Here is a 27,929-nt window from a genome sequence, read left to right as displayed (position 1 = left end):
TTGGAATAAACGAAGCCAAGATATTCTGACAAAAATATCAATTCTTTTTTTTCTGTCCATTAATGGGTCTATTGACTCGTAAATTACGTTCAGGCTCGTAAAGCATAGTGAGGATTATTGCCTACCACCGACGGTTCCGCACATTAGAAGTCCCTTTTATAACTTCCTGCTCGGCTTTGACCACTTTGAGTAGCAGGGATATTAACTCTGATGAACCAGTGCATTGTATCGGCCGTCGTATTGTCTCTAATGCTGAAAGAATTGTCTCCCTTGAGACAGTTGCAATCGGCATCATTTTTTCAGACCACATGAAGATGAGATTAAAAAAAAAAAAGAGCTGAAAAAATGTATCGTCATTTGCTCAACACCATTTTTACTGATGTATTCTCGTTGTTGCTAACATACAGAAGATCTCATTTGCTACGTGATAGAATTAAAATATCATAAGAAAAATTATTTTGGGTGTTTTATCTGCGCATATTATTGACCGTCAATCCAAGAAATGACATCAAGATATCATGCAAACAAACATTCCATTTACAGTAACAAACCGATACTTTGTTTAAAAGTCGAGGAAAGAATCTGTTTGTTTTTAAACAGTATTAATGCAAAATAAAATAAAATAAAATAAAATAAAATAAAATAAAATAAAATAAAACTTGATGTCAATGCTCCCTATTATAGATTGGAAAATCCCTTGAAAACTCTTTTAATCGAGAGATATGTGTTGTAAATATATATAAAGTAGGGCCTATATATAGATTCACATAACCATGGAACCTTTGTAGATGATGGGTCCAAGGGAAGGCACAGTCGCTGATTTTCATCTCCGTCCCCCCCCCCCCCCAAAAAAAAAAGATAAATATAATTTTCCATGACACTGATTTTTATCCTTGTGTCATTATTCTTGTATCAAAGGACACAACAGCACGAAAGTGTGGAGTAAGCCACACGTCACGTGATTGGGGTGACATGTGCCTCAAAAAATCTTAACTGCAATTCCTGTTACACCGGCTAACGCTGAAATTGCTCGCATATACCGTCGGCTCTACTCGTCCTTTAGCACAGTTTCACAAGAAAAAAAATGAACATCAGACTTAGAATCTAGACCAGAAATTTTGTATTTTTCAATTCAGCATTAATCTGCAGAAATCCCATCAAATAAAACAATAGTCTGAAATAGAAGTCACTGAACGTTTTAAAAACACTTTTATTTCTTTCTCTTTGTTAAACCATTAGTGGTCTAACTTTTACTTTCAAAAATTATTTTGGCCTTTATTGTATTTAATTATCATTACTCCATCCTCTTTTACACTAACTTTCAGATGCCTGTGCAAAAATTTATTTTATTCATTTATTTTAATTTATCCTTTTTATCTCATTAAGTTCTGTTCGCATATCCTATATTATACCTGTATATCATTATTTTAATTTGTAAATTTTATTCTCACTCCATTTTATGTATAACTTCAATCTTTTGGTTGCCATGTTTTAATAAACTTATTTACATTTATATTTACATTTCATATTTGTTCATAGTAGACTGGAGTTTTCAGCGAAGTGATGATTTTTGTAACGCCACAAATTTCATGCACTTACACGTATTGCTTGCCTACCGAGTTGTATGGCTTAAGCACCAGTTATTGCTTTACTAAACTAAGGGGGGGGGGGGGGGAGGGGTGAATTTTCACCTTACGAAGATAGGCTTTACACAACGATAGCGGAAGGAAAGGTCCAAGACAGAAATTCCATTTACCACCCCTGAAAAGGTATAGTTAACGATTTGTTACCAAAATAAAGCCGAACTGAACGGCACCATACATCTTAGATTCCACGTAGTAACTGCAGTAATTGTGAAGAAAAATCAAAATAAACATCGAAGGCTTTTCAACAAGATTAATATTTGTCGAACAAAATTGCACACATTTAAAGATAGTTTAAGAAATGGCAACGAGAAAGCGATTCAAGTCCGTCTCAATGAAGCATCTCACAAAATTAAGCGTCTCTTGACAAAATCCATTTACTGCAAAAGGTGTGGTAAAAAAAGAATATGTCGTATAAGTCTTTACATTACAATTTTAGTATCATTTCTAAGATATGTAAGTTGTCTGTACTGGAGTCTTGTATCTACAGATTTGCATCTATACTGCAATATGAGCACCCAGCTGAATGCTGGAGATCTGCTAATATTATCCCACAAGTCGAAATACTGCCTCGTGTACAGGATACTTTTTTTCATTAAAAATTACGACGGCACAATAAAAATACGAATTTGATTCAAAAGCAAACCTTTGCATGGACTTTTTCATCAAACACTATAAATGACGAAAACCACTAAATTGCACACAGCACCGCAAATTAAAAAATATATATATTGATCACGACACGGAATATATTCTGAAAGCAATGCTTCTGCAGAAACAAACAACTAATATGTTGCATGTACCAATACATTTTATTACACCAAAGATTTTGTGTACGATTATTAAAATACCCGACAAAAACATAATGCACACATAGATAACATACAAATTATTTACAAATAAATTTACCATTGGTGATCTAAAATTACAAATTTACACTGAAAAAAATACAAGAGCATGTCACATCCAGAAACAGAATTATAATCAACAGATAATGTCAACCTAAAATAGTTAAAATATAATTACTAGTCCACACATCTCAAAGTTGTAGTAGCAATCTCTTATAAGCACAGCATGCTGGTCCCGATAGTGACCAGAACATGTTGATGGTTTTAGAGTTTTGAAGTGATTGACCCTTCATCATATCTTGCACCTTGAAACAACCAAGTAGCACAAGTCTTTTGAGCAAAACAAAACTTAGAGATCAAATTGCTATACACCACAAACAAAGATATACTTACTGAACACATTATGTGAATATATCCATATAAGTTAGGTTTCAGAATCGATAAAAACTATACATAATTATCTAAGAATTTGAGTTCTACTCTTGGTAAACATTGATATTGGCAGTGATTACAAAATATACTTTACATATGCTATGCATTGTTTATTATTACTGGTTAGTTGTATAAAGTTACAAAGTATCAAGAACCCTGATATATAATTCAAAAACTTGATTTTCATCAAGTTAGGTTGTATATAATCATAACATTAAGATTTATTTTTGTAAATGCCTATTATTTTGTTGTTGATGCCTATCTGGAGAAGATAGTTGAAGAAACAATTGTGTATAAGGTTAAAATGTAACATCTTCAAACAAGGAATCCATGGGTAAAACTTCTAACTCTTTAAGATATAACTACCATCTAAACTACAGTAAATGACAATGGAAATCTACCAGTCAAAAAGGGTTTCTTTTACAACATTTCTAAAAAATCAGTTAAAACCAACAAGTGCACCCCATAAACCCTTCTCCCCATTCAGTGAATAAATAACAAAACACAATGGAAGATGTCCCATGGTCTATAAAAGTACTGTTTCATATAAGAACTATAAAAACAGTTATAAAAAACTATGAACATCTCAATCTCATATGAATACATCTCAACATCCAAGATAAACAAAAGCTAAAATCAACAAACAGAATGAAAGACTATCAAAAACATGACAAATCCATGACTTAATCAACAGATATATCATCGGAGTCTCCCACATATAGAAAGAGAAACAAAAGCTGACTTCAGATTATATACTGAAAATAATTATGTTTACAGGCAATATACCATTTAACAAAACTTAGTTGTTGTGCTCAACTCAACTGTTACAATGTCCTGAAACACCACACCTACCACAATCAGTGGTATAAGTACACTACAACACTCATACAAATGGAAATAAATTAATCCTCTGTGTACAATTTGCTGATAAAAAATTTGAGATCTTTGAGAAATGTCACCAAACCACAGATCTATACACTGTGATGATGTCCTTTGAACCTGATACAAACATGGCCACTAGCCATGCAAATTACGTCCTTTGTCAAGGAATCTAAAATTTGGACATAAAAATATCTCTTTGCACGAGGTTAAAAACCGCTCAATCTCTTATATCTAACACCGTCAGCTAAACAGAGTGAAGTTTCTACATTCAAAAAGAACACTTAAATCTTATGATGGAACACCATTTCTCCTGACTCAGTATGCAAATCTACACCCACTTCTGATATGGACCCGTTACCATGGTTTGTGGTTTTATCCAGCGTGTCACCACTGTATCAGTGGTGGCTGTACTAGACATCTTAAGAGGAGCTGGCCACATATACCTATATACGGGTGGTTTGAACTTCAATTTCTTCTCCTCCTCTGCAGACTTCTTCTTACGTTTTCCCTGTATTCCAAGTAAGGCTTCGGCCTTTTCATTGTCTGTGGGTTCTGGTTGTCCAGCCTCCAAACGTTTCTTCATACGCCGTTCTTTCCACATCTCCAGCTTCCGCTCATACTCGTACAAACCATGGTATCGGTTATTCATAGCTTTATGTTGATAGAACACTAAACTAATCCTGGTAGGATGATGCCGGTTAGGGTTCTTCAATGCCGTGGTTGCATGAAGCTCTCGCTTTGCACATTCAAATAATATAGACCCATGAGAAAGAGCAATGGCAACCCCACCCACCTCCTCATCATGAAAGACTTCCTCATTGTCAGAGTGATACTCAAAGTCCTTAGGGGTATTGTCCACTGGCACAGAAGGTAAGGTAGGGGGTTGACCTGATAAATACTGATTATTATCATGTTGATTCTTGTTATTGGTATCAAATATAGTATTTTGAATGGCAGTGTTGTTAGCTGATGGAATATAATTGTTAGCATTTGCAAGATGATGATCAGCAACTGGCTGTTGTTGCATATTGCAGTTGCTGCTGCCCTGAGCTAATGGCGCTGCTGCAGTATTCTGACTTTGATCATATATTGCTTTATTACTGATCTCCTGAGGTAAGCTGCTTCTCAGCGAACACTGTTGGGGAATCTCAGATTTTATATCACCTTGAATGGCACCCTTTGGAAAGTTCTGATTCACCAGTCTATTGTTAACTTCAGGATGTCCACGTTTGTTTTCCAGATCTCTAGACTGGATTTCCACAGCCATGGTCAACAGATCAAGTGGTGAGAGTCCTGCTGCCATCTGGTGGCTGGTACCAGGAGCCTTTGGTTGTTCTTTGCCATGATCACCTGCTGCCATCTGTTGGCCAGTAACATGAGCTCCTGCTGCTATCTGTTGCCCAGTACCACAACCTCCTGCTGCCATCTGTTGGCCATTACCATGAGTTCCTGCTGCCATCTGTTGACCAGTGCCATGAGTGCCTGCTGCCATCTGCTGGCCAGTAACATGAGTTCCTACTGTCACCTGCTGGCCAGAAGAATTCCCTCCTGCTGGTGTCTGTGATCCAGGATGTGAAGCCATGTGTTGTGTCTCTGCATGCTGGCCTAACTGAGAAAGGGGATAATCTGGTCGGTTTCCATTCATTGGTTCTTGTTTTACAGTTTGTTGGGCATTCTCTTGTCGGTATTGTGGAAAAGTACCCTGTGGCCAGCCCTGCTTCTGCTGTTGCTGCATAGCAAGATGACATGGACTTGGAATTTCATGCTTAATATTGGAATGCAGTGGTGAGGTCGGTACAGATCGACTGGCTTGGATATTTTCTTGTTTCAGCTTGTTGATTAAATTGTTAGTATGTTGCATATTATTAATCTGATGGTGACCCTGATGATGTTGTTGCTGTTCTACCAGGTGCTGTTGTCTCTCTAAGTACTGTTGTTGTTGTTGTTGTTGTTGCTGTTGTTGTTGCTGCTGCTGTTGTTGTTGAAGAAGATGGGGATGAAGATTTGGGTTATTTCCAGCCTGGAGAAGCTGATCAATGGAATGCCCTAACTTATTTTTATTCTGTTGATTTGCCTGATCTTTATGGATGTTGTCCATACTAGGTAGACCTGCTGGCCAATGTGGAAATCCTCCATAATTCATCATGTTGCCCCCCATTGGAAACCCTTGCTGTACATGTGGGTGCATGGGCATCATAGGGAACCCCCACTGAGGGTGGACTTGGGGCATTTCTCCCCCCATCATGGCTGTTTGCTGCATCATCACATTTGGATACATAGGCCGTAGCCCCATCTGTGCCTGCCATTCTGCTAGCTGGCGGTCCTGCTCCTTCTGATACTGTTGCGGGACCATTTCTTTCTTAAATATCTTTGCATTGCCGTCAGAGTAACCTTCCCAGTTTGATCCCTTGTTCATCTCCAATTTCTTTGGTTTCCTTTTTGCTTTCACTTTGTCAACAACTTTCTGTGCCAAAGGACTGCTTTGATTCAGATGCGCAGGAGATTTGACTCTCACTGGTGACAATTTTCTACGGCCTGGGCTATCTTTAGACTTTCTGTCTTTACTTCTCTTCTTACAAGGTGTGAGGGGCACTGCCCGCACTCTGGTCTCCATCGGGTACTTAGTCAACACTTCCAAGGCCCCAGATGCAATCTTTCTTCTCGTTTCATCAAAGGTCCCATCTTCTCCAACAGCATCTAATTTGTACAGAGGTAAAACATGGAGTTGTTCATCATCTGGTTTCTCAAAGCCACGGTGCTTGGTAAGAGTCACAACCTGTAAAAACAACACCAGCAGTGGTTTACATATGCAAACTAAAGTTTGCGTCAAAATTTTGGGTCCATCAAAACTGTTCAGCCTTAATGCAATTTCAACTGAAAATGAAGAGATACAAAGGAATATGTTTGACTTTTAATTTATTTATAAGCAAAGGTAAGTGGCAAACAGGATATCCCTATTTCCTTTTTCCATTTTACTCCACTTGTTTCAGTAGGGTTTACTGGCACATCAAATGAGTGACAATGTATTTCCAGCCGTACTTATTTGAAAACAAAGGCAAACAAATGAAAGTTGCTTTTACAATGACAAAATATCATATACAGAAAACCTACCACAGTGCTTCCATTATTCATGTTGTGTACATCTTTGTGAGCATGAGCACAGAAGTCTACACAAGCTGTGACCCCTGAAAATGGCCGACCTGGGTTGTTTCCCAACCTGCATTCCAAAGCCTGGTTCTCAAACTGGACCTGGGTGCAAAACAAGATGGAAGTTAATACCAAAACATTGTACATAGTCGATGAATTTCAATTTTTTCTTTCATCTAGTTTTATTAAGTTTCTTTTCTTACATGAGAAATATAATAACCCTCTTAAATCTTTTTACCATATATATATACAATGGCTGATTAAACCTTAATCATAATTATTTTTAAGATAACCAAATTAAAGTAGCAATCTAAATACTCTTCTTTCCATAGTAAAAAGCAAATTTGCAGCCACAACTTGCTTTGGATTACACACTTCAACTTTGTGGTAACAAAATCTACATCTACTGTCTATTATAACAGGTCCTGAAGTTTTTTTACAAGCACTGATAAGTGAACATCCGAGATTTACAGTAATATTCCCAGTGACAAATGTGCCACCTGTAGATGCACAATGTGTGTATGAAATGTACAGTAAAACTGTCTCTCCCACCTGGTTGTTGTAGGCATCTGGAGCCATTTGTTTGTACAGTGGACCTACATGGTCAGCCAGGTGTTGCATCCTCGTCTCCATGTTACTTTCCTAGAAAAACAAAGGTACAACTACATAGTTTAAACAAGGAAAACGGTAATGTACAATTGCTTGCAACTCTGGTATATTCTTACACTGCATAAATATCTTACTCAAAATTGTTTCAAAAGATATCTAAACAAACTTGTATGAGTGAAGTACCAAAATATTCTTTTCACACAATGCATGATGATATTCAAATGCCACTGATTATTAATTTTCCATGCTTGTACTACCAACTCCTTCCAAGCTGCATGTAATAGAAGACGTCAATACTCACATGATCAGGACACTTGAGTTTAAACTTTCTAACCACTTTACTCCTGGCAAACTTGCAGCCATTGTAGTACATGCTCCAGGAGCAGCCAAATGAGAAAGAGGCTCCCCTGCGGTCGTCATCCCAGCCTTGGCATGCACAAGTTCTCCTAAAGACACAGACAAATAGCAAATATCTTATCAAAGATATCCATCTCAATACACAGCACAAATAGATAATGTCAATGTTATCTACTTAATTAGATGGTAAGATAACATAAATAAGAAAATATAGATTTTTTTCATTCAATAAACCAATCAAATTTTTTTCTGGTCCCCTTTTCCTTAAACTGAGTTGTATAAGATAACTTGATTTGTAGCAACTTGGGGTTCAGTGTTATTCAACTAACATGTTACAAATAAAATACACGATGTCTTGCTGTTCTATTTATGTAAATAAACACAAATCCGTATGTCAGTGTGTGTGCGTGTAGGCATGTGTGACCATCATGAGCGTGTGATTCTTGCCTGAATAAAAGAGTTTCAAATTATACACAAATATAGAATAAAACATTTATCATAAAATGTGCAAATGAGCTGAAGCACAAGCAAAGCTGTAAATAGGTATAAAGCATGGGCACATGGTGGAGCAGATAGAAACATGGTGATTTCAACTGGCCTTGTGCAGAAGAAATATAGCAAACAGATATGCTATTATTTGAAGTATCAAACTTTTCAACATTTTCATGTAATTTAAGACCCATGTATAATATGGTTGTGCAGTTTGTCTTTGACTGGAGATTTTTCATGCAAGCAGGTTTAAAAAATAAGTCTTCACACAAAAAAATGCTAGAAAATCTTTGTAACATGTACGGTTTCTGTTGATCAGATTCCCTCTACTTGAGAAACAAGCTCGTATCACAGAGAAATACTCATCTTAACAAGTTTTCTAAATACTAAACGGCTTCTAGTAATTGAATTTCTATGAATAACAACATACACCACTTACTGTGAACCCTTAGTTATATTTACGGATACCAAAACAGACTGTAGTTTAATCAAAGATATTGTAAAAAAAAAATTACTTTTGTAGAATGCTTTTTTTATCTAGCTTAAATTGTGTCGTTATTTTAAACTCTTCCAAAAAAGGTGGGTATGTTTTTGCTGCCCTACAGTGTATCTAATGTCCAGACAAGTATAATGGGGCCTCATGCATAATCTTGTAATGTCTACCTTACATTAGCCTTTGTAGAACTAACAACAGTCATATTCCCCTTACCTGAGATGTCAGGTGACAAACTCGCAATGTTGTAGCACATAGTAACTCCTCTTGTACAGCAGTTAGTTAGTTCAGTTTATCTTAAAATCACTGGTAAATGACTCTGATTGGGAAGCTGCATTTCCAGGTACCCGATCAAAGGACTATATTTCTCAACCTTTTCAGAAAAACTTTGCTGTCACAATGATAGTGATAAGCCCCTGGGTCACCAAGATGGACAGACATCCAGGTACAAGTACATTAGTTTAGGTTACCACTACCATATAGCTACATCTTTACAATGCCCATAATTTTTTTTCCCCTTTATTTTGTAATGTTCCATTATAGGACAATCCAACCTTGTCTTCGTATTTATATTTGAGGCAAGTATATGGCGATACGTTTGAGGATGCAACAATAAGCAAAATCTCCAGTTTGACAAACTTCCACAACCACCTACCCACATCCATGTACACCTTTTGAACATTGCTATGAGGGCCGCGGGACAGGCAGGCAGGAGATCTGGAAATAACTTACTCTACATTAGTGCCACAACGCCGATCAGTTTCAAACCCACACTCAGGCAGGGTATGGATCATGTAGTCATACAAGGAACCTGCTTGCTCCTCAGAGACACCTTCCCATAATACTATGCTGACTACTATAACTGCCGATTCACAAAAGTGACCCGCTCTTCTTTTTACCACACACAAAACCTTTTCCTCGGTGCCTGCTCTTCTTATTACCTAGAAGTAGGCAAAATATGTTATAACCCTGCATAAAAAGGGACACAATTTCATGATATACTTACTCTTCATTAGTTCCACACCTGCGTTCTGTTTCAAAACCATTGTCAGTTACAGTTGAGCGTAAATAATTATACAGGTCATCTGCATGTGGGCTGGGGATACCCTCCCATAATACAATATTTATGACAATGACAGCGGTATCACAGTGGTGACCGGCCCTATGGCGAATAACAGTAAGAACTTTCTCCTCTGGGCCTGACCTGCGTAATATCTGAAATACCAATGGTAATAAATGCAGCTTCAAAAAGCAGTTTACGTTATCAGGTGTGGTTTTTTATCTATCAAAAGGCAGAACTTAAATAGTGTGCTTTTTCTGTTCAAGAAATAAAAAGAGCACCATTTAGTATGACAATACTGGTATTAAATACAACAGGACTATTTAATGTTTAAGACACGATTTATGTCATTAAGCTTTCAGCTGCATGTTATTCGTGTTAAGAATCCATGACACATTCTGTCCACATATTTCCTCTTTCTATCTTCCATGTATAATACAGACAGCCTTAACACACCACATTTCTCCATACACTACCAATAACATACCCATTTAGCAACAGGGCACCCCCGACTACTCTTTCCCTCCTTCCCTGTGTATACGACCTTTTCTATCCGTACTGCTTTGCCACCCATTCCAAACCTGAAATAAATTAACATAGCATGGAAAGTCTTTAAGTACACAGAAAACATCGGGATATAAAATATGACATTAGGTCATTTTATTGCCGAATCTCGACAACAGACACAATCATATGCTAGGCTAGGCTGGTCTATAAACCATCTTTATACCTAGTCTTGTGAAATTTGCTGCAATAATGATTGTAAAATATATCATCTTCACATGTTAAAAAATTAATTCCTTTATGGCACACAATTATATTAGAAAAAAATTTATATAGAAATTAGAATAACAGTGAGCAGGATTAAGCCATTAAGTACAAGTTCCTTTCTTCATTATGATGTGTAAAGTGTGTGGTTTTATTTTTTTTATAAGAAAAATAACCACCAGAAGGATAATGATATCCCTTTAATTTATTCTTTATAATTGTGTGTAAAATCATGATGATAAACAAATTGCCTTTCTCTTCAAAAATAAATATTAAACTTAACCTAAACTGCAAATGACAAAAGATCATCTCAAAACAAATAGAAAAGCAAAGTTTACAATACTGAAATTTTCAAACAGTTAAAAATCAGAGATATCATCACTCTTAAGATTTCAATACCTCAAAATAAAAATCAATAAAGTACTGAGTCACTAAAAATAAACAGATGCATGAATACATAGGGATGTGGTGAGCAGACAACTTACATTCTTGAAACACCGAATTAATCAAGATGCTTTAATCAGCAAGTGAGGCTACAGGTGTTATACACTAGCAGTTAGTCCTGCCAACCTTTATAAAAATGGCAAAGAGGTCAGCTAGAGTGACTTTATCGTTTTTCTTGAGACTTGCTCTTTTAATTTGTATATTACACAGCCAAACATACATCAAAATGTAACTAGGGTTCTTGCTTTCAGTTTCATCAAATCTCTCATTAGCAGTCAGCTGAAAGAACATGCCTGTCCCTTGTTCAGTTAGCCTGATAAAGATATTATCAGCCTGTCACGTTATCCAGTACTGGCAAGGTTTTACGATGGAGTGACACCTGATAAGTATCACACAAAGGGAGTGATAATGTATGGTGATTATAGCTATGCACACAGAGTGGGAGACACTCTTATGCTGAGAGACAGAGAACATTCATATGAATCTTTAAGGTTGAGTACTACCTCCCTTCTCTTGTGTCTACTCCAAACAAATTTCTAATCTGTTGCCTGATTTTTGACAGTCTTTCCTAGGCTTCGATATTTCTTTGTCTGATCTACCTCACCTAACATTTTGGAATATTACAGATAATGACATAATTCTTTACGATATTTCAGCAAAATAATGCTCAACTCAATAACAAAAATATATTAAGAACATCAAGAAAATATGTTAGATGTGACAATGTTTTGTGAAAAGCACTTTTCCTGCCCTCTGCACTTTCATATATGTTGACAATACCATTTCTCTTGGTATTTTAACACTCATGTGATAGGTCAGTCTGCATCAATGGACTTATCAAAAACCAATGTGTGATAAATCTTTTAGCATTAAATATCTTGCATGTTCTGAAATTCCTTATATGCTAGGATTACATGCTAAATAACTCTCTCATTTCAATAACCTGATGCTAATGAGAAGCAAAATAACCTGAGGCTCACATTACAAGTGTAATTTTATTCCTACCTCATAAAGCTATGCATTTTACTATTACCTGCAGAAATTTCTACCTGGTTTATAAAATGATTCATAATGAATTTAAAGGTGACTTCGTTACCTGTACCTTGATTTTGAAACCCTTGTTCTTTATTTAAGCATTCATATGAAAGAAAATTGTATCAAATAACCAAATTCATATACCACCAGTTATAAGTAACCTTCATGTCAATAAAGTGATATCATTCTGGTGGCAAAATTATCATGTAACACGTGACCCATCAGTGAAACAATATATTTAGAGTTTAAACCATTAAGATATTTCATACAACATTGACATGTCAATTAAACATCAAACAGAGAGTAAGCACCGTAAAGATACAATTTTTTTCATATGAAATGACATATAAAGACATAACTATGATTTTTTGTTCTCATTAAGTGAGTACTGCCTACCTGTCTCCCATCAATTATTACCTACCTCCTCTCCATCAGTTCTCTTACAGCCTGGACTGTAGACCCAGCCCCCAGGTGTGTGTAGTATGGTCCCTCATCCTTCTCTTTAACACCTACAAGTGGAGACATGGGTACATATAGAAAGTTAAAAACTTCATAAAATGTTGCAGTTTACAAAATACTGTGAGACTTAAAAGGAAAGAAGTAAGCTTTTGTTGAAATTTTTACCTTTATTTTTGGTATTGCTATATAATTTGCATTTGTAATAATCAGCGTATTGAAATATATTACAGGAACTGTGCCTACTTGAAAACCCATAAAAAGGACCTTTCAACACATCCTAAAAAGTCATCAACATTCAAAGCATTTAGAGGAGAAAAACTTTGTTTTCCACCACAGTAAAACCTACCTTCTGGTCCCAGGCACCCACACTCAGGCACCTTGATAGGTTGGTTAAGTTTCAGTCTCTCAAACAGCTCGTCATGCTCCTCAAGGGTATCGGCCACTGCATCAGTGGTCAGATGTCCAGTCTGGTCACCAGCTGACCCCTGCACACCATTGACCAGATCAGCTGGCTGGAGCACTTTCTGCGGTATGAAAGCATTGGGCTGGACTGGCATTGGTGGCACAGAGGAGGACAGTGCCTGTGGACCAGAAGTTGTTAAAACATTGTTTCCTTTTGTGTTGTCAGCCTGCTGTGTGGTGGTATCACAGTGAGGGGTGGATGTCGAAGCAGGCTGAATGTGATCTGACATAAATTGATCTTTGCTGTTACCGGAGAAGTTGGTGTTTGCAGAGTCTCCAGGATTGGCTCGGATTGACAAAGGTTCCACCTGGTGGCTGTTCTCTCTCCCAGAGAACCCTGGAAGAGAGGCCATCTGAGATAAATGACCAGGTCCATTCTCAATACTTGCTTTTAATCCATCTATTCCAGGAACAGCGTTGTTTCCTGTAAATGAGTTCCTGGAATCTTTTGGAGTCCCTGGATGAAAGCTATTCAGAGGATTTATCCAGTTGTTGTACAGAGTTTCTCTCTGCGTTTGTGCTTGATGGAATGTCCCCTCCTTTACCCCCTCAGTTACCACACAGGGGGGAGTTGCTTCAATTTTGTTCATGTAACTAGTATTTGGAGCCCCCTCCTTGTCTATTACTGGTGACACACTGTTCATCTGAGCTCTAGGTGGGGTTCTGGACTCAATTCTTTTCTGAACAATTTCCCTTACCAAATCCTTTGAATGGACACCTTTCCCTGATAGATTCTGATTTTCAGTGCATCCTTTTTTGTTCCCAGGTAAATGTTGAGAAAAGGAATTTACATGGTTTATGTTTTTGTCATCTCCATTCTTAAAAGCTTCATGAAGCTGTTCACGGTTTCTATTAGCGTCTCTTGGGAAAATAGCAATTTGGTTTTCATGTATACCTGTAGGAAAACCTGACTGTAATTTAATATGCTCTTTACCTCCATCTCCCAACTGTTGTTGAAGCTTGAATTCTATATTTTTAGCTATGAAATGTGGCCACATTTCTGAAAGTAACTGAGGGGGTTCTGCCCTCTGGAGGGGAAAACTTGAAGTCAGCTCCACAGAATGTCCATTCATCCCTGGCAGGTGTTCTGGACACTTGTGTGCTTGTCTTACCTGTGAGGTAGGATTGATGTATATCCGTCAGTACAATACTTCACCCATACATTCACTTCAGTCAATACATTACATTTCTCATTTACTACTACACAAAATAATTATCAACCTGATCTAGGTTACACAATTTTAATGTATGGACATGTTCATGAGCTGTGATATGTAACATCAAATTCATTGTTAACAGTCTTCACAGCAATGCATACAAAAACATAAAATGATGAACACACACCTTTTTCTCTGGTGGTTGCTGTTGACCAGGCACAAACTCCTCGCTAGCCTGAAATATAATTTGAATCAAAATTAATAATGTTTACATGAGCTTAAACTTGCATCATTAAGATAAAACAGTATATAGTTCAATTATCTGATTCTTCATTTATCTAGTGGGGATGTTCTATTTTACAACCTCTACCAGCTATGTTTATTAAAAACTGAATAATGCACTCAATGTTTATTGCATACATAGAGAAAATAAAGCAACAGAAACATGCTCTCTACCTGTTCAAGGGTTTTTATATATAGTATTTGGTATGAATGAAAAACTGGTTGTGCATGTTTGTTATTACGCAGACAAGTATACTTGCTAATCAGCCTGCTGATCAACTAGCTTTAGTAATGCCAATTTTCAGTAGGTGTTACTGTGTAGGCATTGCACTGAATTACCAATCCACTTAACAGATGAATGACATAATTGAATGCCACTATGGAATAACTAGTTATTGTTTTCTCAATTGGTGTTTCTCTTCAGTTTTCATTAGTCACATGTATTTACAACCAAAATTATTGTTAAATGGAGCTTACAGTAAATCAATTTATATTTATATTAATCATTCTTATTTATAAACTTTAATCAACTTTTAAAGTGCAAAATCTACTGAACATTTTATGGATTTTAGACCTTAAAAAAATATATTATCATATTACTATAATAAACTCACCTATAAGGATGAAGATGTATCAAACATATGTACTTTTGTCTTTACACTTAATATTTCCAAGAACTCTAATCATTATATAATGGTGAAATATTATACAGCGTATTACAGTCTTCTCAAAAGTTTCATGTACAAAACATTATGTGAGTCAAGCAAGGGAAAATGGGCACCCAAACAGAAGTATGATAGCAATCAAGGTCAAACGCAGTCTACATCAACAATACATTCTCAGTTTTGTGTACCACTGAATTGCAGTACAATCGCCTGGAAGCATTAATATCAGACTACCTAGACAAATAGTAGGTAGAGTTAAGAGGATTACCACTGCACTCTGGTATCAAGCCTGTCTTTTCTCATTCCGTCACAAAGTAAACACCAAAACGAATAGGACTGCTTGGAATTTTAAGGTGTAAGAATGGTTTTGTAGCAGCGGTGTCCTGACTTCAGGTGTAAATGTATATCAAGACACCTGTTTAATTCAATATTAGGTATCAACAGAACTATTATCATACCAGCTTTCAGTAGTTTTAATCTTTTTAAAAGGAATAAGTATAGAATAACATTTTAGAAGAAAAAGAGCCTTAGAAAGAGCTGGTTGGATATCAGTCCCTTTGATGATATTTGACAAGTGCTTAGGTAAGTAGGACAACACCTACTGATAACAAGACAGCTAAAGGCTGGAACCATTCTTTGCAAATACATACAGACCTTTTAATACATGACCTGAATGCATTATTGATTTACCTTTATCACAATGATAAATGTAATTATAATACAACTCCATACCCAAGCCAATATATGGGTTATACAGTGTTTGCTTATTGATTTTTATCCCAGAGTTGAATCTTAGCTCCTAAGGTAATATTTCACTGCATCCTGTACATGTGCATGTGCACCCATGACCCAGAAGTGACTCAGACAGTGACTGGCCTATTTACATGGGGCCTAGCCAGACACGTCAAGGGAAGGAAAGAAAGGGTCTACCTTGTACTGTGCCAGACATAAATCCTATTTAGTGCTCTACTGATTAAAAACATATTCCACTCACTGGAACTGAGCAATAAGTGCAAAAGAGCCACAAATAAACCCTGGAGGACATGTTCCTTTAAAACCAGATATGTCAAAAATCTTTGTTTGGGCTGATTCAGTTTAAAAGCTAATATCTATGGTAGATGTAAGTTTAAAAGCTAATATCTACCATAGATGGTTGGTGTTTCAAGACATGACTTCTGTCAATAAAGGTATGATTTTTCTTAACCAATTAAGAATGTCATTTCATTAAAATATTAAGTTTATAGAACTGAGATTTGATTGGACCTCCTTTTGCTATACAGGAAATCTTATACTACCTGCATGTGTAACTTTTTTACTTGTTAAATGGGACATTCAACAACAGCATTAATATGGAAAAGCAAAACTGTAAATTTCTTATAAAACACTGCATTTATTCCATTATACGAATACTAATTGCATTTTCACACTTGAGGTCTGCTTATTCTGTGGCTGCACTTATACTACAAGTTAAAACAACACCTGCAGCACAAAGGCATCAAGATTGCATGACGCAGAGGAAAATATAAAATCCATATAGAACTGCAGCTTGTGTAAAATAACAGGAAAACTATACCAATATTGACATGCTATGTAGCATGTAGCCCCAGCCTACAGGTAAAGCCAAGGATATTAAAGGTCAAATATATGCCAGACAGATACCTACAGAGTCCAAGACACAAGTCTTACTGTAAAGCCTCATATAATCATCAAATTTAGCATCACTGCCATCTGGTCAAATTAAATGCACTAGCAACTTTGTAATTTAAAATAAAAATCCTCAAAACATCAAAATCTGCCTGCACTCATCATAAAAAAATCTTTTATTGTTTTTCCTTAAAAATGTTTCGTTGCAGCTTATTTTTCTCGCTCAATACAGTTTCATGAGATGTTATCATTTACGGTATGTTACTTGCTTAATCCAGTCAGGACAGTGTGCCTCTGGTCTTCTGCCTAATTCAACAGGACTATCTTGTTTAAATCATACCAATTTGCGATGAAATTACAACAACTCCTCAGAAGTGCATTCAAACCACGCGCACGTGTTTTATTCTAAAAATAGCCTGACCTATATTATCAGTGTGCGTAATGTTTATACACAGGCCAAGTCACATGGCTTAATACCATTAGGCAGCGCAGAAATATCACCCGCTTTTAACTGACAGCTGAGTACCTCTTAACTAGGTCTGAAATACACTTCACTCTAGATTATGTGCTATATCACACCAATATGCAGACATCAGGTTAACTTCCCTCTACATTACGTACACCTCATATCAATAATCGCAATACGCTTTCATACATACACCATACATATGCATTTATACCATTACCTTCTTCCAGTGGACTACATGACGCTTCACACATCTATCTGAGTCCCCTTGGCGACAATTTTCACAATCAGAGCATAATTTTTCCGTAGCTTCTCCTGGCACTTGGTGAACTGGTCGTGAAGATTGGCGCAGTTGCTCAGATAAATGATTGAAGGAATATTGGCTGGATGGAAGAGAGGTTTTGGAAGCAAGATCCCTCTCTGCTACATGTGCCATGACATTCCTGAGGTCCACATTTGGGGCCACGGTTTTGTTACCGTGGTTGTTCTCATTGCTTTTGCTGGCCCAGGATTGGCTGTCTGCTTGGGAGCTACTCCAGGGATCAGTTATAAGGGTGCTGTTTTGCTTCCAGGGGTCAGGTTTAGGAGTGCTGTTTTGCTTCCAGGGGTCTGTTAGTGGGTTGCTTGGCCAGGGGGTTCCTACTTGTGGGTAGCTGTTATAAGGGGGAACTTGTGGGTCCCAGGGAGGCTCTGTTTTATGCCCACTCCTTAAATGGGCATTGGAATCCATCTTAGTTCCCCACTACAAACATTCTGAAATGAAAACAAGGTACAACTATTTTGTCTCATATTTGTCACATCACTTTCGGATTGAAAACCATTTAAATTAGAAAACACAAAAATATGCAAATGCCTTCTCTTGATATAGGAATTGATAGGAATTGATGACCGTAATGAATATAGAATAATATGTTAAAGAAATGTCCAGACAATATGTCTATTTTTTCTAAAAGTAAATTATATTAAAACAGTCATCTTCAAATACAATCCTTCAATTTTTTTCATTTTCTCATTCAACCTTCATATCGTAAATGTTAGATTTTTGTGTATATCGACATCTGTAAGAATTTATCTCATCTTTTTTTTTATTACATTACCATTCATGACATCACATATTTGTGGTATTTGAAATATGTTATCAATACATATTTCTTTGAAATTAGGATACAATATAAAATACACTGTTCTTATAATGAATAAACATGCAATCAACTGTGAGTATGCATACAGTTAACGGATGGTCTATTTTTAGAATGACCTACATAATCCATGTTTACAAACCGCATGAACTTGCGCAGACTTTATTCTGAGGTGAATCTGCTTCGGGCATGACAGTGCACCAAATGCGATGTGACAGGGACTTAAACAACATGATGGGATGTTCTTCAATTGCTTTTAGCCAGTAAATAACACGGATCTTACTAAATATTACATCACTGTCTTTTTGGTGTCTTTATGTTACTTCTGTTCTAGTTTGACACACCAAATAAAAATAAATTCTGTAGCTAGACAGTTCAGAGGGGATTTCCCTTCTTTTAAATAAACCAATCTTGGAAGAAAACTTTAGTCAAATTTAGAGTAAATCATGTTTATATGTGAAGAAAAATAATCTTTACAATATGCAACACTATAAATTTGCAACATAAAAATATACCATACATTCAGACTATCCCAAATCCCAAAGACTTTTACCTGAAAACATTTGGTAATTTTTATAAAGTTAATTATATCAGAGATCAAAACAGAGTTGTGACATTATTATAAAACATAATGTGATACTCACAAGCAGCCTACAGAAAGATAATAATTGCGACATGGTGACAAAAAAAATTATAAAACTACCATCAAAACGCGGCTATCTGCCTACGTCAAAGTATAGCACACGGCGGACACACTTTTAACAAGTAGCCAGTTACTGCATATTGACCCTGAAGTATTGCATATGTTCTGTATAAATTGTTCGGTCTAGTGTTTATTCAAGCCCTAGGTTCGCGCCGAGGAACGCGTAAAAAGGCATTGCCATAACCAGGCATTTAACTCCAGTCGATATATTTTGTCAACTTTCCATTGTTTCCAAACACAATCTGCGAGCATGTTGCAGTGTTCAACATGAATGTAAATGAGATTTAAGTTTCTTCTTGAACACTGCCTAACCGATTTTCCTCACGCATAATAATGAGCTAGAGCCGACATGCACTCCATCCAGCTTTAAATGGACATGGCCATTTAATCAGAAACTACTATAGTCGACGTCCATTTTGACCCAGACATACACTTATACTACGCTCATTTTACTGATACTTATCGTTTCTTCAAAATTAAAATACACCTTTTAAAGATCTACATACATTACTCTATTTTTCAAAATTATTTTCTTACCTAAAAGGTAACCACATCATCTGTAAACATTCGTTGTTTCGTGGTGCACCCAAGCAAACAGCAACTCCGGTATGCAAATGAGTTGACCGGGTAGACAAGGTCACGTGATCCGCAGAGAATGACATTCAGGTCAATGATTCGATAAAAAGGATAAAGAAAAACTAGGGTTTCTTTTCCCTGAATATGCCGTTCAGGTTAACAATATTAGTACATGCGAACTCTTCCATCCGTATGAATAAAAACAAGTGTTGTTGATTACCAAAGTAATATTAATCACGACTTTCAACTATTATATAGTACACATGTATGTATGTATGCCTAACTCATGAGTGGTGTCACGTAACGTAGGCCTACATACGTAGCCCAACGACAAAAGAACACATGCACATATGTACAGATAGCACGGGCAGTAGATAGCAGACAGATAGTGTATGAATTCAACTACGAAAAATACCCGCCGTTCCTTGTGCAGTTATCAACCATTTGGTATTAATCAAAACGTTCAAACGGTACAAAAAAAAAAAAAGACCGAACTGTTCGTATTTGCCCATGTTACCGCTGTTAGGGCCTACATGTAGCCTACATAAACACCCCATCCCAAAGAAGAGTCAAAGAAAACTCCTGTAAGAATCTGATATTTAACAACTCCTTTTACATGAATCTAGGCTAACTCTAAAATACAAAAGAAGCCAAAAATAAAAGTAAAAGGCACACTAGGCTACATGAAACGGAACCAAAAACGTTTCCCCGCAGTCCCTTTTTGCTCCATGTCAAATGTCATTTTTTAAAAGTCCGTTCCAATTTCAGTATTCAACATTAAAAAATGAATTCAAACGTCTTTTTTTCTAGATTATTATTTTAATCTTTGCTGTCCCCACTTCACACCATTATAATCCTTCGAACATGAGCTCAAATGTTTTATTAATTGTTAGGAAAATTAAAACATGGATATTCATGCCATATATAGATTTTCAATTATGAAAAAGTGTTCAGCCCCCCCCCCCTTGATATTAAGCATCAAGATGACACATTGTTTACCTTGTTTACATTGTTTACCTTGATTCAAATAAATCAAAAGTTACTCATAAAATATTAGCCTACATAACACATAAATCCAGGGTTTCAGTTTTTGGGCCTTAGTTTTGACTGGCAGTTTGGGGTTGCACACATTAGATAATAAAAAAAAATTAAAGTTCAGATAGGCTTGCACCAATATCATGCCAACACGTATTATATTGCGTTCTTGACGTCTCTTAGGTGGTCTATTCTGTGCATTTGTTTCATGGAATTAAGTCTAACTTAAGGCTAATTCCTTGATTTGTTTAAACCAAATATACAAGTCAACAAGTCACAAGTCAACAGAGGTTATGTGGCCTAAACATAAACATATATATTTATGGTTGAAATGTTAAGACCATTTTCTAGGATGGGCACTGAACATTAAAATAAATGAAGTTATGCAATAAAACCGCCTCTCCTCTAGCCCCCCCACCCCATACACTGAACGATTGCAACAGATGAGATCTACCATCCAACACATTGCCACATTATTTTGATATCTGGAAGGCATTTTCCAAAAAGCTATCAGCTACTTATGTCGGTTTTTTAAATCTACATTATTACAGGCAATTGAGAAAAACAATGTATAGGCCTATTATGTAAGAAGATCGATAATATGCTCTCTAGGCAAGAGCAATTATGATATCCCCAGGGTAGAATAAATAGACAATAGGCCTACGGAGATACAAAGGAACTTATTGATGTAGACAATAACTTATACAAGGTATGATCAATCTACCGACATGCATCTACTATACATGTCTACTAGCAACAGATGACACTCATCAGCTTTATCAATGGGATGAGATTTTAAAATAGTGCACAAGTTAAAAATGTAAACTTGTGACAAGTAGAATCATCAGCTGGCTAACTTCAACCGGTAAAAAATTGTTAGGCTCTAAGATGGAAAAAATTTACTCAAAATTATAATTTTATCAATTTCAACTTTCTAACGCGACGTTGTTCTCTATCGTTGCTTCGGAAACTGGCGACCAACATTGCGTTAGTTGAGCAAACGCAATCAACGAGTTTCTAAAGATTTTGAAGACAAAACCAGTGTTCTTCCAGTTGCTTGAAATTTCAATATTTTATTTTATTTTATTTATTTATTTATTTATTTATTTATTTATTTATTTTTTGAATATACAAAATGACATGCAACTGAATATTTCAGTTATATTTTGGTCAGTCTGGTAAAAATAGCATTCCTCTGGATTAATAATAATAAAAAAAATGCAGGCTGGCTAGAACAATAAATTAGACTTAGACAAATTATTTAAAGGCACACGTAAACTAGCAGCAGACTTCCCAAAGACATATGTTGGCTATTCTTTAAACTTAAGAACTTTAATGGTAAGCAAAATAGGCTTTTACGAGGAATAAAGAATATATAGGGCCTATATAATATGGGCGTTTGACGTATCAATACCACAATTTCAAAGGTGAAGAATTTTACATTCAGAATGAATGATATTCCTTCCATACACCGTGCTTTAAGTGGTATTCAATTAATTAAAGATAGGGCAGACCATCATAACATGCAGATTTTAATGTTAAAAAATACTTACGTCAAACAATACGATATTGTTGAGTAACCGCACATTCAGTGGGACAAGCAATATGATCATAAATGTTTTGACTTCTGGAAATGGTTATTGTTCATTATTTCTCTTTGTCTTTAGAAAATCATTTCTAGAAAGATATGGTGACCGGCAAGCTTAAGAACCGCAGAACGTGACCTATCTCAATAGTCACAAGATAATGTTTCTATCCAGCATAAGACCGCGGATCAATAGAGATTAGCCTAACTTTGTTCTTACTGTCCTAATCAATAGTGTGCGAAGACAAGCATAACGTGTTTTTTTCCGCTGAATTGACTATTGCTGGAATAATTGATGCGCAAAACATATCCCACACACAACTTGTAGACATAGCTGTCCTTTTTTTTTTTTTTTTTTTTTTTTTTTTTTTTTGTCACATGAGAAATTTTTGCTGACAGTTTTCCAATTATGTTTTTCCTGGAATAATTAGGTTCTATCTGCGTTCCCGAGTCTATAAAGTGATTATTTGGAAATAATACGTGAGCACGATTTGAAGTATTTTTTACTTGACCTCAAGTATTTCATCGATCAAGGGAAATCTGGAGAAACTTGAAACCCAACGCTTGTGAACTTTTAACACTGCTATCGATTCTTTCAAATACAATATACGATACAGTTGTTTTGCAAATGAGAATAAAACCTTGAGTGGGATATTCTTGTGCCAAAATAACTTTTTTACATAACTTGATCTTGTCATTCTCAAAACATTTCGACTTAAGTAATTACATACTTATTTGAGCTATTGATATTTCTTTGCCAAATAAAAACAACAATTATTAGGAAGACTAGAAACAAAGATTTAGTAAGATATTTATTTAATAGAATCATGATAGATTGTCATGGTGGAGATTTTTACCAATACGAAGTCGATGGTGACTTGTGATTTACAATTGGTAATGCGTACTTAACACTGCAAATTAAATTGATTTAAACCCCACCTATCGGTGGTCAAATTAAATACTCACTGAAAGTAAACAGTAACCCACGGTGTCTCTTATATTCCTTTTCTCAGCTTTGAAAGTCTCTCGGGAATGACTCCATTCATATGTGGGCAATTTACATATCTCTATCGGGTATAATTGATTAGTTTCCAAGCTCTATAAGGTTAGTTTTGACGCGAAATTAATCATTCTCAGACGCCAAATGCACCTGAACTCTGGAACTGAAGTAACAAGCAAATGCGTTCGAATTGTAGTCTTTGTGTAAGAGACTTTGCGCAAGACCCTGCTTTGTTTTCATGTTGTCAGCGTCATCAGCATTCAGGCGCTCCCGCGTCTAGTGACGCAGGAGAGAGAGAAGGCATTACACCATCAACAACAGAAAAGTGAAACTATTCAAAATTTCCTCTATGGTTTTACTTATTTGCAGTCGACTAAAGGGGCGTTAGATGTTGATGCTTTAAATGCAACGTGGTTTGTATAAAGAGACAAGACGGGAATCGTTGAAAATTACGAACTGCCAAGTGTCAAGATTATAATAATGGAATCTAATAACGGCACTAGAGACCCCAGTCTTCAATGTTTTCTTAGCATTGGAGATCAGCGCGGAGGCCGAGAAAACGCTGATTTCAAAGTCAACAGGACAACTAGTGAATTTTATCAAGAACATCGACCAGCGTCCATGGAGGCTCATGCAGAGAAACAGGGCTTGCTGGAGGAGGAAGTAGACAAAAGTGACAACACTCAAGCTGCAGGGAAAATGCCACAAAAACAAGGCATCCGCTCGGAAAACAGTTTAGAATCTCATGAGAAAGAGAAGGATACTGGGAGCGTGATAGATATCCAACAGTCAGATTGTTGCGAGTGTTGCAACTGTGCATGGTGCTTCGGCGACATATATTCCAACCCAAATCTCTACGAAAATATGCCTCAGACATACCTAGCAATGGCATTGGCGGTGACAATCTTCATGAATATTCCCCTTGGTTTTATAGGGATTTGTTGCTCGCTGTCTTCTGTGGCTGCGTATAAACGGGGTGACATTAAGGGAGCAAAACTGCGTGGAAAATTGTCGTGTGCTGTGTCCCTGGTTGTTGTCATACTGACAATGTCTGCTGTTATCGCTTGGCTTGTCTGGTATACTGGCCACACGAAGGCGACCATGGGCCAGTGACGCGACATTAATGGATTGCAACACATATTCACTTTTATTGATTGGTACTCCAGAACGAAACATTAAATATTTACAGTACATTTAAGTAGATGGTGATTTTGATTTCTTGACATAAGGTCATAATCGTTTGTAAGTCAATACGTTCCATTGAAATCCAGGAGACGATTTCAATGTTGAATTGCGAATTGCAGCTTCTTTCACTTATGCGTTATTTTCTCAAATGAAATTGGTTAGTTAAGATATAGAATAGAATCAGCGATTACTTTTGACAGGTAATTGACACATTTACTTATCATAACTGAAAGTCATCACATCTGTCAGCTTTTGGTCAGCTTCACATTCTTTGCTTGTAAATGTCTTCTTAAACAGTTTTGTGTAGAAAACGTTATGGCCCACTACCACTGCTGAAAATCAATAGTGAAACAACGCAGCAAAACAACGTGCAGCTGATCCGACTCTCCAGAGCACCTGCATCTGTTTAAAGAACAGAGCTTTTGGGCTGAAACATCTTTTGGCACGAATACAGTGTGTATCTTGCTTTTTTCTCTTCCCCAAAAAAGAAAAAAGCCTTCCATTGATATTTAGTGATTTACTATTACGTGTAAATCGTACCCTAATTTTGATTAACTGCGTCAAACACTTGTGTATCGTTTATAAAAACCGTTTTGGGGTGTGAATTTTAGGCTCCACTATTTCTTTCTTTCTTTCTGTTGGTAACTTTACATACTGTAAAAACGTTTATTTCCCCGAAGTAAATATCAGTAAAATCACTCCCAAATTTGGAAATTTTACTGATATCTCCTTTTTGGAAATAATGACATAGGTCAACAGGAGACAGTGCTGAAAGTTTTAAGTTTAATATTATTCTGAATTGTTATAGTACACGTTTGGTCAATCCTCCTTGAACATACCCTTAGTCTTAGTTAATTGCACAGTTTACTTAAAACCCCGATTATGTTTCACATTGGTTTTTAGACATCTTTTTCAATATGGAAGGTTTATGCAACAATGGCTTTTCCACTTAATGAAGAGAAATTGACCCATGTCAACAAGGCAAACATAATGTTTTATAATTTGAGGTGTCTGTCTGGAGGATTGGTTCATGTCAATACTGTAGAATGCAATATAGGTGTTTCGGGAGTTTTCGTCCACACATAAATATTTCTATAGCACTATAATTAGTAATTGTGGTCATGCATTCTCATTACTTTTCATTAACGACAAATTACAGCCCCGTTTCTGTTGATATTGACAGCGCTGCGTGGCCTTCAAAACAATCACCGGGACAAGGCAACTATGTTTAGTTTATTTGCATCCTTTGGGAAGTTGACTAGAGGGAGCTGCGTTTCTTTTCTGCATGTTCTGTGGTTTCAAAACGACATCACTTGTGCACCAATCCATTTGTGAAATGACTCGGAACAAATGTACTTCTACGCTTTGTCTACCAGACAAATGCTGCTAATTTACACTGATAAAAAATATACGTTTTGTGCTGTCAGTTAATTTATATATTTATACTTTATTTCACGCACTATTTTTCTTTACTATTCTCATTAAATATGAACAATATACTGCCACTAAGTTTTCCATAACGCGTGATGGTGTGGCGCCGAAAGATGTATTGTTCACTGATCAAAATAAGACAAGCGTACGTGAAGAATTTACATTGGGAAGGGCATCACAATAATGATGAAATAAATTCTTATCGCGAGACATAGTGGTATCTTTTTCTTTCAAATTGTTTTTTAAATAAACCCTATGTTGTAACAAAAGCGAAATAATCAAAAACCATTGCTCAATAGAATTTAATAATGATATAAATACACATGACGTAAATACACATCTAGGTTTTATTGTTTGTCTGGGTTATCTCTGTGTGATTATTCAGATGTGCTTTTAGACTTTCAAGTTCATTCCATTTAATGGTAACGACCATCAACTTGAAGAAAAAAACGTGTAGCATGAAGGAGCTAACAAGCGTGCAAAATTGATGTCCCAGGTGGTTATGCACATCATGTTTGCACTAAGGTAAACTGTTGCATTTTGGTTAACCTTAAAGGTGCCCATCGTAAGATTTTCTCACGAAAAACTAATACTTAGCAAATTTCCTATGATCCACTTTTCCTGACGCTTGCCATAACTCTGTAGCAATGTGGGAAATTAAAAAACCTTCACCCATACTTAGGCGAAGGTTTTTCAAAATCCGACATGCATTCGAGCATTGACTATTGGGTTGCGCGCGATTCAAAATTGTGTCAAGAATGCTGATACGAGATTCGTTAGTACGTAATAGATTAGATTATTTTTGGCGACATTTAATCACAGCATTTATCTGTCAAAAATATCAAAGAGTATTACTCAATCAATCAATCAATTTTTTTTTTTTTTTTTTTTTTTTTTTTTTTTGTAGTTAAAGACCTCTGACCTAAAATACATAACAATCTGTACTTGTACAGAAGAAATATAAACTTCCAAGGTTTTGTGTACGCAATAGTTCAAGCATGAATGTATCATACGACTATTGCATTTATCTATCTGGACGGTTACTTTGACTATTTCCGTTATCATCCAAACTATCACTCCTTAATGCAAAAGCGTTCGATGAAAATTTTGTCAGTAAGGATATGCTCTCCTTGTTCTCTTTACACATTCTAGTTCTAAACAAATACTTATCTGGAAAGCGAGCTTTCCATTCAGTTCTTTAGTATTTCATTCTTAATTCGTTATACAAGGGACATATAAGATAATGCATTTCGTCCTCTACTATGCGAATGTCAAGTATGAGACAATTTTTATATAATGGCCTTTCCCGATCAATAGTGCATGACTTGAGAAGCATAAGTTTGATTGCACATTTCTTTGTTTATAAGTCAAAGGTAAGGAAAGGTATCGCTCAGGATTCAAACTGCTTTTCTAGAATTTATAACTGATACATTAAGATTTAGACGATAAATTAATGTCAGCGAACATAGTTTATTATGCACAGTCTGCTATTCTAGTTCTAAGTGACTTTAAAAAGTCTCTGCATCTCCGATTTTCCCTTAGATATGGTCAAAAATAAGTGGTTTGTGCACTTTTAGGTTTTGTTTTGTTTTGTTTCTTTTAGTCGCATTGACCTCCGATGGGTTATTTGATTTGGTGGAATCTATTAGGTTATCGCTTCTCAGTCTCTGCTGTTTAAATCATGGCGATGCTCACGGGGTTTGGAAACATTTTACAGAGCTGGAAAATAAATGAAATTGTCCTTAACTGCTGATAGTTTGGCCGAGAGAATGAATGGATATACGTCATTGCTTGATAAATTTTGACATGTGGTATACAAAAACAGTAACGCCTGCCCTGCACAGACTAGAAAACAAAAATCACTGCAAATGTTTGTCCTGTACCAAGATTGAAAAATTAAATGTTCCGAGATGTATTTCTCACAGTCTAAATT

At 36.2% G+C, this 27,929-nt stretch overlaps 1 protein-coding gene across 2 annotated transcripts; it reads right to left on the bottom strand.

Moving 5' to 3' along the window:
- Positions 1–2,434: 2,434 nt before the first annotated feature.
- Positions 2,435–19,867, bottom strand: LOC106173631 (methylcytosine dioxygenase tet3). Of its 2 annotated transcripts, none has more exons than XM_013554816.2 (11): positions 19,722–19,867; positions 17,563–18,095; positions 14,473–14,520; positions 13,013–14,240; positions 12,629–12,716; positions 10,448–10,541; positions 9,907–10,115; positions 7,863–8,007; positions 7,505–7,594; positions 6,917–7,054; positions 2,435–6,581 (listed from the first exon to the last, which is right to left on the bottom strand). In XM_013554816.2, the coding sequence occupies exons 2-11, from the start codon at positions 18,070–18,072 to the stop codon at positions 4,134–4,136; spliced, it is 4,998 nt and encodes a 1,665-aa protein (XP_013410270.2). In that variant the 5' UTR covers positions 18,073–18,095; positions 19,722–19,867; the 3' UTR covers positions 2,435–4,133. The 2 variants fall into 2 exon arrangements, with proteins under 2 accessions (XP_013410270.2, XP_013410271.2); XM_013554817.3 differs by lacking the exon at positions 9,907–10,115 and adding an exon at positions 9,633–9,841.
- Between the last annotated feature and the right edge of the window lie 8,062 nt (positions 19,868–27,929).

Source organism: Lingula anatina, chromosome 2, assembly GCF_051362555.1.
Source record: "Lingula anatina isolate TDL-2025a chromosome 2, LinAna3.0, whole genome shotgun sequence".
NCBI classification, from domain to species: domain Eukaryota; kingdom Metazoa; phylum Brachiopoda; class Lingulata; order Lingulida; family Lingulidae; genus Lingula; species Lingula anatina.
The sequence above is the reverse complement of the archived record's forward strand: the minus strand, read 5'-3'. Positions and strand labels throughout refer to the sequence as shown.

Excerpts from the sequence above, each read along its gene's own strand:
- LOC106173631 (XM_013554816.2), bottom strand. The coding sequence starts at position 18,072 with ATGGATTCCAATGCCCATTTAAGGAGTGGGCATAAAACAGAGCCTCCC. Across the intron at positions 10,542-12,628 it reads AGAGAACTGATGGAGAGGAG|GTTTGGAATGGGTGGCAAAG; the intron begins GTAGGTAATAAT and ends AATTTATTTCAG. Across the intron at positions 8,008-9,906 it reads AGGTGTGGAACTAATGAAGA|GAGAACTTGTGCATGCCAAG; the intron begins GTAAGTATATCA and ends CTGTGTCTTTAG.